At 35.5% G+C, this 13,715-nt stretch overlaps 1 protein-coding gene across 2 annotated transcripts in view; it reads right to left on the minus strand.

The window, feature by feature from the left end:
• The window catches only part of ADAD1 (adenosine deaminase domain containing 1), a 44,975-nt gene that overhangs the window by 16,695 nt on the left and 14,565 nt on the right, over nt 1-13,715 (minus strand). Inside the window, exons 6-8 of one of the 2 annotated variants that reach the window (XM_030864323.2) lie at nt 8,292-8,415; nt 6,332-6,469; nt 4,889-5,118 (exon numbers count right to left, since the gene is read on the minus strand). In XM_030864323.2, coding sequence (XP_030720183.1) covers nt 4,889-5,118; nt 6,332-6,469; nt 8,292-8,415 — 492 coding nt within the window. Of the gene's footprint in view, nt 1-4,888; nt 5,119-6,331; nt 6,503-8,291; nt 8,416-13,715 lie in introns of both variants that reach the window. The other variant, XM_030864322.2, reaches the window with a different exon arrangement.

Here is a 13,715-nt window from a genome sequence, read left to right on the forward strand (position 1 = left end):
AGGATGGGGATATTAATACTAATGCCATTCCCATATTATTTTAAAAGCTATCCAGGTGAACCTGAAGTGCAACAAGAGTAAAGAATAATAGTTAAAATTTATTTTTCAAGTGTTCCAGGCAAAAGAATTGGTATTAAGAAGAAAAATAAAAGCATTTTAAAAAATAAAACATGCTGACTCAAAGCATTTATCCATGAAACATTTATTGACCTCCTGGTACAAACCAGACCAAGATGAGTGTTGCAAAGCACCTGCCTTTCAAGAGTGTCAAGTTTAGCAGACACAATAGTGGGATTCTAGTCACTGGCTAGGCTCAGACAAAGCTGTCAGAGCTCAATTTAATACAAAAGGCAGAAGCATGAAAAGTTATGAAAACTGAGTATGAGTCCAGGCTCTGCCAGTAGGCAAACTGAATGATTTTGGGCACGTATTTTTATTAACATTCTAAACCTCTTATTACTGACCTGAAAACAAAAAAAAGAAAGAAATGAACAACAGAATCTCTAAGGTTATCACATGCTTCTTAAAAGTTCATGAACTATGTTGAAAATAGATTCCTTCACTAAGAGGGAATCAGAATTTAGTATTCCCTATAACGGAATTGTACAATTCAAATTAGCGTATTGAAAAGGACTCCTGAATGGAAACACCTCTGGATAAACATTCTTGAGGTATTTATTCAGAAAACTTTATATTAACAGCATAACAAATTTGCAAATACACCTTAAAAGGCTTGAAAACGAATATAAATCCAGCTCTTTTAATAGCTAAGCAAAATGAATTTTTTTCCAATTACTCTGGATTATTTTCTATACAAATAATAGTGCCTTTTTATAGTGCAAGCTTAAGACATTTTTCTTAAAAAAGAAAGACTATCACCATAAAATGACAAAATGAATTATCTGAGAACATCTACAGTATAAAATTAGTTTCCAAAAACTTCCCGTTGTGGAGCACAGGCTCTGGATGCGCAGGCTCAGCGGCCATGGCTCACGGGCCCAGCAGCTCCGCGGCATGTGGGATCTTCCCAGACCAGGGCACGAACCCGTGTCCCCTGCATCGGCAGGCTGACTCTCAACCACTGCGCCACCAGGGAAGCCCTCCAAAAAGTTTTTGAAAAGTTAAATGAAGTCTTATAATAATCTCTCCATTTTTAATTGATCTATTAAAATATCTTAGGTTTTTCAAGCATCAAAATAAAGAATTGCAAAAGATTTCATAAGACTTAAGAGAAAAGGGGACAAGGTCATTATCATCAAATAATTAGATTTAATCTGCATTGTCATTTAGTTCAGAATTAAAGGGAAACAAATTTCAATTCTAAAGAGTAATTTTTAAAAACAATTGGAGCTATCAATTAATGGAATAGATTGTCTTTAAATCTTATACTCCACATTACTGGATCCTTTTAAGGTAGGGTTAGATGATCCTCTATCAGAGATGGCATAAAAAGAGTTTGTGAAGACATACAGATGGCCAAGAGGCACATGAAAAGATGTTCAACATCGCTAATTACTAGAGAAATGCAAACCAAAACTACAATGAGATATCACCTCACACCAGTCAAAATGGCTATCATAAAAAAATCCACAAACAATAAATGCTGGAGAGGGTGTGGAGAGAAGGGAACCCTCCTACACTGTTGGTGGGAATGTAAATTGGTACAGCCACTACGGAGAACAGTATAGAAGTTCCTTAAAAAACTAAAAATAGGGACTTCCCTAGTGGTCCAGTGGCTGAGATTCTACACTCCCAATGCAGGGGGCCCAGGTTTGATCCCTGGTCAGGGAACTAGATCCCGCATGCTGCAACTAAGACCCGACACAGCTAATAAATAAATAAATAATTTTAAAAAACAAAACTAAACTAAACTAAAAATAGAGCTACCATATGATCCGTAATCCCACTCCTGGGCATATATCTGGAGAAGAACATGGTCTGAAAGGATACATGCACCCCAATGTTCACTGCAGCACTGTTTACAATAGCCAAGACATGGAAGCAACCTAAATGTCCATGGACAGAGGAATGGAAAAAGAAGATGTCGTACATACATACGATGGAATATCACTCAGCCATTAAAAAGAATGAAATAATGCCATTTGCAGCAACATGGACAGACCTAGAGATTGTCATACTGAGTGAAGTAAGTTTGACAGAGAAAGAGAAATATCACATTATATCACTTATATGCGAAATCTGAAAAGGAATGATACAAATGAACTTATTTACAAAACAGAAACAGACTCACAGACTTAGAGAACAAACTTATGATTACCGGGGGGAAGGGTGGGGGAAAGGGATAGTTAGGGAGTTTGGGATTGACATGTACACACTGCTGTATTTAAAATGGATAACCAACAAGGACCTACTGTATAGCAAAGGGGACTCTGCTCAATATTATGTAACAACCTAAACAGGAAAATGTGTAACTGAATCACTTTGCTGTACAATGGAAACTATCACAACATTGTTAATCCACTATACTCCAATGTGAAATAAAAAGTAAGAGTTTGTATAATAAGTGAGAAGCTGTACTACACGACTAGTTCAATAAACTCTTAAGATTCTTTTAGCTGTACATATCACACTTTTAAGTATACAGACACTCTGAGTATTTCTCAGTGTGAGCCATTCAAATCATCTGTATCAGAATCACCTGGTGGTGCTCTTTTAAAACATATATTCCTGGGGCTATCCCCCAGACATACAGTACAGATCTTAAGAGGCTGAGAAATCTGCATTTTTAACAAACATTAAAATCTGTTTAGGTTATGCCAGACAGAACACCAATTAATTAACTTTAGATATGTTCCATAAAGATGCAAAGAAAGAGATCAGAAGCAATTTTACCAAGTTTTATAGTATTTTTATTGCTACCTGGTATTCTTACTGCTATGTGCAAGATGACAGGCAAAATGATGAGATCTAATTTTTAAGCCCCTGTCCAAACCACTAAATACTAAATAATTCTAAAAGAATCTAAGATTCTACCCTTTTAAGAAACTAAATATAGTACGGAGTTATGTCATACAAAAGGCAAACTGTAAAATATCTTTCTTCACAAAAGTCAAAGAAAGCCTTGCATGCCAAACTGTGACTCTAGAGAATGCACAGACATTTATTAGACATTTTGTAGACATTTATCAAGAACAAAAATTGCCTTTCCTAAAGAAGATTGAGGAAAGTTTGAAATGTCTGAGAGAGTATCTGAACTGACTAAAAGAAAACATCATAAAGCATAATTTTTGTATCCAAGTTAAATCTAAGAAATAAATCATCTATAAGAATAAATATTTGGAAAAAGAGTTAGAAACAACCACTTTTTAGGGTGTGAGCAAACAGGCACTCTCAAATATTGCTAGTGAGAATATGATTTGGAGGGTAACTTGGTAATAGTTTTCAAAATTGCAAATGCATACCTCTTTGGCCTGCAACTCTACTTCTAGGAATTCATTTTATATAGATATATTTTACATGTGTCAATATCAAATGTAATAAGGTCATGATTCACGATAGCATTTGGTAGCTGGAAAAGATTAAAAACAATCTAAAGTTCCATTAACCCACAACTGGTTAAATAAATTATAATACGTTTGTACAAAGAAATACCATACAGAGAGTTATGAATTATAATAATTCTTCATATACTCATATGGAAAAATTTCCAAGACACCTTGTTAAATGAAAAGAGCAAGGTGTAGAAAAGTATGATCCCACTGATGTAAAATACAAAAAAGTATGCATATACTTTTATAAGCATAAACTACCTTTGGAAAGAAAAACAAACTAGTAACAATGGATGCCACAGAGGTAAAATGGGTTCCTAGGGCCCTAGGATAGAAGGAAGACTTGACTGAATACCCTTTTGAATCTTTTGAATTGTGAACCAAGTAATAGGTTTCCTAAACAAAGAAAATAAGCTTAATATTAGAAAAATAAATAATTACTATTTCCTTTTTATCATTTATTAAAGCCAAACCAAACAAAAATGGGAAGAAAATAAAATATTTTGTATATACATGGAACTGAAAAAATACTGTCTATAGGAGAAATTCCTAAAGAAATGGGTATAAAATATATAGAACAACAACAACAAAAAACCACAAGAATAAAAGAAACAGCCCTTTCTAAAAGTAAAACTACTTCTCATGCGAGGATCCAAAGCTTGCATATGGGCCATCATTACGAAAAATTAGCAGTAAACAAAGAACAGCCAAGTAATGGTAGTATTTAAATTGTTTCCCAAGGGTAACTGAAGCTTTGAAACTCTTAGGGCTTTATGAAAACTATAGAATTGAGTGCCCAAAATGTCTGTCAATGGCATAATATCTGGAAAACCATTCAAATATAAATACAGCATTCTATAATAGCCCCTACCAAAGAAAGAAATAAATTACTAGTTCACATTATTTGTGTTCTAGTTACTTCCCACTCACTTCACAAATCAAAAGGATCCAAATCATAACCAAATGTATAAAAAAAGCATAAAAGTAAGAAAGAACCAAAATGGGCATTTAATATTTTTTATTTCAGGAATAACTAAATATAAGCTTTTAAATTTGATAAGTTCAAAGAAGCATCTTCTTCCAAAAGAAAGAGAAAAATTGAATACTGTACAAACAAAAGTATACATTCAAGACAGAATACATGTAATTGCCTAACATAAAATATTGATTCTTATTAGCCTCCTGATAAGATGGCAAAAGTCATATTATACTAAATGTGATGACCAGTTACCATGAAATGAAAACCTCAACAAAACAGTGGATCTGAATTTTACCTTAAGTAAAGCTTCATGCATGCAAATTGTGATTTTACACTGGTAAATAAAATATAGCGAAATGACTTAGTGAAAGAGGCCAAGAGGTACTGTAATCCAACTCACCAACAAGTATATTGCTGATATAAACTGGCTGTATAAACTGACTCAGCAATGCTCCCTGTACACCAAGCACTCCCCATCTCATCAGTTTGTCACTTGAGGCCATGCTGCTTATTCTGTTAACAACATCTGCAGGGCAGTAGACAGTCAGATGAATTTTGCCTTCAACAGCCACATGGAGACTCAGCTCTTCATGGGCTTCAAATGCAGACACAGAACATGGATTAAGACGCCTAGAGAAAGAAAAGAAAGTTTCCTTTAAAAACCAAAGCCCTGAGCTGATCTCCCTGTGCTATGCGGCCAGCTAGAGGGGTGGGATAGGTAGGGTGGGAGGGAGGGAGAGGCAAGAGGGAAGAGGTATGGGGACATAGGTATATGTATAACTGATTCACTTTGTTATGAAGCAGAAACTAACACATCATTGTAAAGCAATTATACTCCAATAAAGATGTTAAAAAAAACACCAAAACCCAAAGCCGACAAAGTAAAATCTGCATGTACCTAAGAACTGTTCTCAAACATATTTAACTTGCCAGTGTACATTTAATTCCAGTAACAGAAATAGATGCAAACCCAAAGCAAGGTAGGATGGAGTGACTTTGTTCCACAAAATTAAAACCAAACAGAAATTAACCATATTTAGAGCTTCCAGCAAGGATAAATTTCATATTATTGCCATTCTTTATGTCCCTTAAAATCAAATGAAAACCCAATTTTTGTCCCTGCCATAGTTTGTGAGTTATTTCCTTTCTCCATATTAAAAGTTTTAAACACTACAAAATTAGAGAATGAAAAAAAGAAAACTGATAATTTATATTCAAGATTCACCTCCAACAAAATATGTTAAAACGGTAAAATCTAAAATTATTTTTCTTGAGGTTTCTCTCAAGAGAAACACTCACCCTTGTTTTCAAAGGTGTTACTGGAAGGCTTTTAAACAAACTATAAACCGCAGTTATCTCTAGATGGTTGGATTGAAGTGAATTTTACTTTCTTTTTTGTGCTTGCCTGTGTTGTTCAAACTTCATGCTAACTGATGCTACCCATTCATCAAGGTAATGAAGTTTTGGCCACAGACGGACCAGAAGAACAGACTGCATTCCTTAACTCCTGTGTTAGTATGTGAAGAGTGTATAAATCCATACTTCCTAAAGTTTATGAAGTATTACAACTAGAAAGGAATAGAAGATTTTCAACAGCATCAAAAAGAGAGCAGTGAAGTACATGGAATACTTAAGTAGTAGTAATGGACCAGACTGAGTGGAGGGAAGGAGAAAGAATTTGTGGTCTTTCAGCCTTCAGGCTCTTGCAGCCTACAAATAACACCTCAAGGCTGGAGGAAGAATATGGATAGATATGAATTTACTTGTTCTTTTGCTGTATGGATTCAGAATGCATGATATGGCCATCCTAGATTCCTTCAAAAACAGCTTCCATAATACTTACAATTGTGACTTAATCTGGGCTGATCCTTTAGGCAACTGGTTCATATAGAGATAAATGTTGATATTCTGCTTGAGAGTGAGTAGATTAGAAGCTGGTTCTGTACAAAATATTGATTTTTCCAACACAGCAGGATTTTTGCTATAGAAGAGTAGAAGTTGTCTATAAAAGTACCTAAAATTAATGAGATAGAGCTTCATCAAGTAAGAAAATTTAAAAATGAAGTACCTTAAACAAACATTATATTCATGTTATGCACAATGTCCCTATATGTCAAAAGTTTTGATATTGATAGGAACTTGTAAAATAATCTTAGCCTTACTTAATGAAGAATTAAGTCCCTTGATAAGTCTTCAGTTAGAGCCCAGTCTGCCCGGTGACCTGCCTTAAAGCATCATTCCTCGACTACCACTCCACTCTCATTTCACATTAAAGTACTCAACTATCATTTTCTGCAAAAGACCCATTTCTCTACTGATTCCTCCCTTCTTTCTTAGACAGCTCTGCTCCCAGCCTCCTAGGTGAAGTATCAATTTTCTGCTTTACTTCTATTTTCCCTTCCATGCCAAAACAGGCAGACAACGACTGTGGTTCCCACTGCTTAGTGGTTCTGAAGACAAAAACACAAGAGCATAGGAATAACATAACAAAGCCTGTAAGTTAAATTAAGAAGTGAAATAGATTTCCTGAAACTACTAATCAAATCAGAGGACAAATACTATTTTGCTTATTTAAAAAGCCATGATTTTAATCCTATCATCAGAAATATATAATAAAATATTAAGCACCAGTATAAATGACAGTGCCAAGCATGACAAGAAATAAACACAAAGAGGTAGTTTTAAAGGGGGTCAAATAATTCACTAAGCACCAAGGGGGATGGGAGGACAATTAGTTGCATTACCTTCATGGACTTCCCAAAATCTTTCCTTTTAAGATTATAGGATTCTTTCCTTATTATTACAGATATATACTTAAGTTTTTCCGATAAAATAATACGTGTAAATTTGTTTTAAAACACTCCAGTAAAGAAACACCACCACCAAAAAGTGAGGGTGCATAAATTAAATAAGATCAACAGAATCCTAATAACTGGATATGCTAATAATTGGATATGATCATTGGGTATTGGTATCAGAATGCTGACAACTGAATGATGGAATTAATTATCTGATTCTCACTTTTGTTTGAAAAATTCGATTAAAAATGTTTTATAAAAAGTAAACTTAGTGACTTAAGAGAACAAAAGCTGGTAACTACTGCAGGAGGTAATGCTCATGTCCCACTTTTCATGTTTTTACAGAAAAGGAATTCCAAAGAGTAACATTCTTGGTTTATTTCTCTACTATCTGCTAATTATGCCTCTTACAAGGAGCAGAGTGACTGATAAGTTTGGAAAAAGAAACTAGGCATCCTCACTTTAGCCCCTTTCTCTCTTTCTCTCTGAGATCTGCCAGCCTAAAAAATACTTTATCGACACTCTGCTATATCGTAAACTTTGTACAGACCTCATGAGTGGAAACTCATTGATTTCTGCCTTTGGATAAGTATGACTAATTCAGGGGTGAAATATTACCAAGCCTACTTGGTCCAGATCTAAAGCTATACTCTCCAATTACTTTTATCATTAATAAAGACAGTATTTTTATCTTAAAAAAAGGTTGTATGACTCTTAAAACTGAGTTCATAAGCTCTTGATAATAGAAGCCACTAAAATTCATAGGCTAGACACTGAAATTACTATAAGGTTTCCAAAAGTGACATGAAAATATCAGATGGCTTGGATAAGTAAGAGACTTGGCTCAATGATGAGTAAAATTCCATTTGTAAATAAAGACATATATATGTGATTGCTTTAGGCTAAGAGCATTAATATTTGATGGCATTAAATATATCTGTTAAATATTAACAGATATATTTATATATATTTAATATATTTAATTAAATATATTTGTTACCTTACCTAAGGAGAGATCTCCTTGCCGTAACAACAGCATGAGTATCGTGCAACACTCTTCCATTTGGCTTAATGCACTGACTATAATTGTATTCACCTGTGCCTATAGCTACAACTTCACGCTGTCCAGCTGAAAGAAAAGGTTAACAGTAGCAGGTTATTTTTACCTTCCTCTTCCCTATGTTCAACCTCCACCTCTTTCTTACCATTTTTTTCCCATTTTTATTCAACAAACTTTTATTTGAGCATCTAGTAAATGCCTGGTGTAAAAAGAGAGTAGGTTAAATGAATTAATTACACCGGTAGTTCAATGAAAAAGTCTACCTTACCATTTTAAAGTTAGTAAAATATATTGACCAAAAAGTTGGAAAAATAATTCCACAATTTCAAGTAAGAGTTTGAGAGTCTTCTAGGAAGCAAAATTTAAAAAATACTTCAATAATATCACAATTTAAAAGGCAGATGTTTTATATTATACTTTATCTACATTTCTACTACAATCAATAGAATCATTTTTTGCTGTACTCCATTTGAGGTTTGAGATTTCTTTGAAACTCTATGCTCAGAAGATAGTTTTTTTCCTTTCACCTCCTACCTATGTGGCCTTTCTATATCCTAGTTGCTAGATCATTGTTCTTTTTTCTGTTCTTTTTTCTCATGAGATAGGTACTCATGCTATGGTTTACCTCTGTGTTGATGATTTCAGAAAATCTCTAGTATTAGTCTTTCAAAGTTCAGTTCCACATCTGCAACTACCTAAGAAAGGACTTCCATTAATTCCACAAAAATTTTTGCGGTCCTACCAAATACTAGGCAGTGAAATAGATGCTAGGAATCAAACGCTGATTAAGACAGGCCCTCATGAAGCTTCTAATAGGAGAGAAGAAAAAAAGACTAAAACCACAAATTGTAATAAAAGTTTTGAAGGAAACAGATACACGGCTAATTTAAAGAATATTAGCAGGAAAGATTACCTCATGAAGACCAGTTGCAGAATCCCTCCTTATGAAACTGAAATTTAAGTTTCATTATGAGTGAGCAGCAAAAGGAGTGGGGTAAAGGATTCCAGTAAGGTCCAAGAAGCTGAATTAGGGGCTCTGTTACAGTATTCCAGGTCAGAGATAATGACTTAAGACTCAAATGATGGAGGTTAAATGAAAAAAAAGGAAGATCAGACCTGAGATAGAGTTTGAGGATATAATAAACAGGACTTGAAGATAAATTGTAAGATGTTAGGGGAAGGGATAAATAATGGATGACTTAGATTTTTAGCAGCTGGATGGATGCCATTTACTAAGATAAAGGTAGCTGGAGGAGTAGGATTAGATGAGAAAAGTAAAAATGTTCTATTATCTCTAATGTATTGGGTTGGCCAAAAAGTTCTAGTATGGGTGTGGGGGATGGGGTGATATAAGGGAATTGTATAGTGTCAGTGTAAGTTCTGGAATGGTGATCTATGTTCTGAGTTATAATGGGCAGTAGTGTAGCCAAGAGCTCAGCTTCTTTCTCTGTAACTCAAACTGCAATGTTTCAGGGAGATACTAGAGTTTGATAATGTAGGAAAAAGAGGGAATAACCAAAAGAAGAAATTCACCAAGATGTAAGAGGAAATGGCAGGCAAGCCTGCCCTGTCCTCCACTGGCCTCACAGCCACCACACAGGGTCTTGTCTTATAGCCAACTGGGTCAGGGGCCAGGCCTGCCTACCCACATGCCCAGAGTAGTAGGCCCCACCACAACAGAAGGGCACACACATTCTAAATAGAGGGCACCCCTAGAGTATACAGCCCTGGTGACCAGAGAAGAATGTGTTGCTGGGCCCCATAGGATGTCTCCTACAAAAGGCTACTTCTCCAAGAGGGGGAAATGTAACTGAACTACCTAACACACAGAAATAAACACACAGAGAATTGGGCAATACAAAGAGACAGAGAATTATGTTCCAAATGAAGGAATAAGACATAACCTCACTAAAAGAACTAAATGAAGTGGAGATAAGCAATCTACCTGATTAAAGAGTTCAAGATAATGATCATAAAGATGGTCACTGAAGACAGGAGAAGAATGGATGAACACAGAGGTAGAAAATATAAAGAACCACCAAACAGAGCTGAGGAATACAATAACTAAAATAAAAAATACACTAAAAAAATCAACAGTAGATTAGCTAGTACAGAGGAACGAATCAGCAATCTGGAAGACTAAGTGGTGGAAGTCACCTAAGCTAAAGAGAAAAAAAAGAACTTAAAAAATGAGGATAGTTTAAGACACCTCTGAAACAATACCAAGCATACTAACATGTGCATTATAGGGGTCCCAGAAGGAGAAGAGAGACAGAAAGGGGCAGAGAACTTATTTGAAGAAATAGTAGCTAAAAACTTCTCTAACCTGGGGAAGAAAATAGAAATCCAGGTCCAGGAGTCACACAGTCTCAAAAAGGTGAACTGAAAGAGGTTCAAACCAAGACACATTATAATTAATAAGGAAAATATTAAAGATAAAGCAAGAGAATAGCAGAAAGAGAAGGGCAACTAGTTACATACAAGGGAACTCCTATAAGACTTTTAGCTGACTTTTCAGCAGAAACTTTGTAGGCCAGAAGGGAGTGGCACAATATATTCAAAGCAATGAAAGGAAAAGAACCTACATGAAAGGAAAAAACCTACGGTAGAGGATACTCTACCTGACCAGGTTATCATTTAGATTTGAAGGAAAGACAAACATTTTACAGATAAGCAAAAACTAAAAGAGTTCAGCACCAAAAAATCAGCTTTACAAGAAATGTTAAAGGGACTGCTCTAAACAGAAAAGATCACAATTAGAAATATGAAAATTACGAAAGGAAAAATTTCACTGGTAAAGGCAAACATACAGTAAAGTTGATAGATCAGCCACTTATAAAATTAGTAGGAAGGTTAAAAAACAAAAGCAGTAAAATCATCTATAGCCACAACAAGTAGTTAAGGGATACACATGCCAAAAAGATGTAAAATACATTAACCTTTGGGGGGAGTAAAAATACAGGGTGATTAGAATGCATCTGAACTTCAGAGATCATCAACTGAAAATACCCAAATATATATATATATATATATATACACACACACATACATATATATAAAAAACCCGATAATACAGATACACACACAAAAAAGGGAAAAGAATCCAAACACAACCACTAAAGACAGTCATCAAATCACAAGGGAAGAGAGCAAAAGAAGGGACAAATAAGAACTACAAAAATAATCTGAAAACAAGTTAACAAAATGGTAATAAGTATATATCTATCAATAATTACTTTAAATGTAAATGAACTAAAAGCTCCAATCAAAAGACATAAAGTGTCTGAATAAGAAAACAAGATCCGGGCTTCCCTGGTGGCGCAGTGGTTGAGAGTCCACCTGCCGATGCTAGGGAACACGGGTTCATGCCCCGGTCCGGGAAGATCCCACATGCCGCGGAGCGGCTGGGCCTGTGAGCCATGGCCACTAAGCCTGCAAGTCCGGAGCCTGTGCTCTGCAACGGGAGAGGCCACAACAGTGAGATGCCCATGTACCGCAAAAAAAAAAACCAAAACATAGAAGAAAACAAGATCCACATATATACTACCTACAAGAGACTCACTTCAGATCTAAAGACACACAGATTGAAAGTGAAGGGGACAAAGGTATTCCATGAAAACAGAATGAAAAGAAAGCTGGAGTAGCAATACTTATTATCAGACAAAACAGACTTTAAAACAAAGACAGTAAAAAGACAAAAGAGCACACTACACAATGATAAAGGGATCGATCCTAAAAGTATATATAACATTTGTAAATGTAAAGCACTCAACATAGGAGCACCTAGATATATAAAGCAAATATTAATAAATGTAACAGGAGAAACTGACAATAATACAGTAATAGTAGGGGACTACACCCCACTTACATCAATGGCCAGACCATCCAGACACAAAATCAATTAGAAAACGCCGGTTTTGGATGACACATCAGACCAGATGGAATTAAACATATATGGAACATTTCATACAAAACAGCAGAATACTCATTCTTTTCAAGGGCACGTGGAACATTCTCCAGGACAGGTCACATCCTATGCCATAAAATAAGTCTCAATAAATTTAAGAATACTGAAATCATATAAGGCATCTTTTCCGACCACAACCCTATGAAAGTGGAAATCAATCACAAGAAACAAAAGCACAAAAAAGCACAAACAGGTGGAGTCTAAACAACATGTTACTAAACAATCAATGGATCACTGAAGAAATCAAAAAGGAAATAAAAAAATACCTGGACACAAATGAAACTGCAAGCACAATGACCCCAAACCTATGGGATGTAGCAAAAGCAGATGTAAGAAGGAAATTAAAACAAGTCTACTTCAGGGCTTCCCTGGTGGTGCAGTGGTTGAGAATCTGCCTGCCAATGCAGGGGACACTGGTTTGAGCCCTGGTCTGGGAAGATCCCACATGCCATACAGCAACTAAGCCTGTGTGCCACAACTACTGAGCCTGAACTCTAGAGCCCGTGAGCCAGAACCACTGAGCCCACATGCCACAACTACTGACGCCCGCACACCTAAAGTCCAGGCTCCGCAATAAGAGAAGCCACTGCAATGAGAAGCCCACACACCACAATGAAGAGTAGCCCCCACTCGACGCAACTAGAGAGGGCTGGCATGCAGCAACAAAGACCCAATGCAGCAATCAATCAATCAATTAATAAATAAAATAAACTATAAAACTTCTAAAAAAATTAGAAAAAAACAAGTCTACTTCAGGAAACAAGAAAAATCTCAAATCAATCATCTAATCTTACACCTCAAAGAACAAGAAAAATAGATATAGCCAAAACCTAAAGTTAGAAGAAAAGAAATCAGAAAGATCAGAGCAGAAATAAATGAAATAGAGAATAAAAAAAAACAATAGAAAAGATCAATGAAACTAAGTTTGTTCTCCGAAAAGAAACAAAATTGATAAACCTTTAGCCAGATACATCAAGAAAAAGAGAGAAGGCCCACGTAAATAAAATTGGAAATGAAAAAAGGGAAGTTACAACTGACACCACAGAAATACCAAGAATCATAAGAGATTACTCTGAACAATTATATGCCAATAAAATTAACAACCTATAAGAAACAGATAAATTCCTAGAAACATACAATCTCCCAAGACTGAACCAGGAAGAAACAGAAAATATGAACAGACCAATTACTAGTAATGAAATTGAATCAGTAATTAAAAAACTCCCAACATACAAAAGTCCAGGACCAGATGGCTTCACAGGTGACTTCCACCAAACATTTAGAGAAGAGTTAATACCTATTCTTCTCAAACTATTCCAAAAATTGAAGAGGAGGGGTCACTTCCAAACTCATTCTATAAGGCCAGCATTACCCTGACACCAAAACCAGACAAAGATACCAC

Source organism: Globicephala melas, chromosome 5, assembly GCF_963455315.2.
Source record: "Globicephala melas chromosome 5, mGloMel1.2, whole genome shotgun sequence".
Lineage (NCBI taxonomy): Eukaryota > Metazoa > Chordata > Mammalia > Artiodactyla > Delphinidae > Globicephala > Globicephala melas.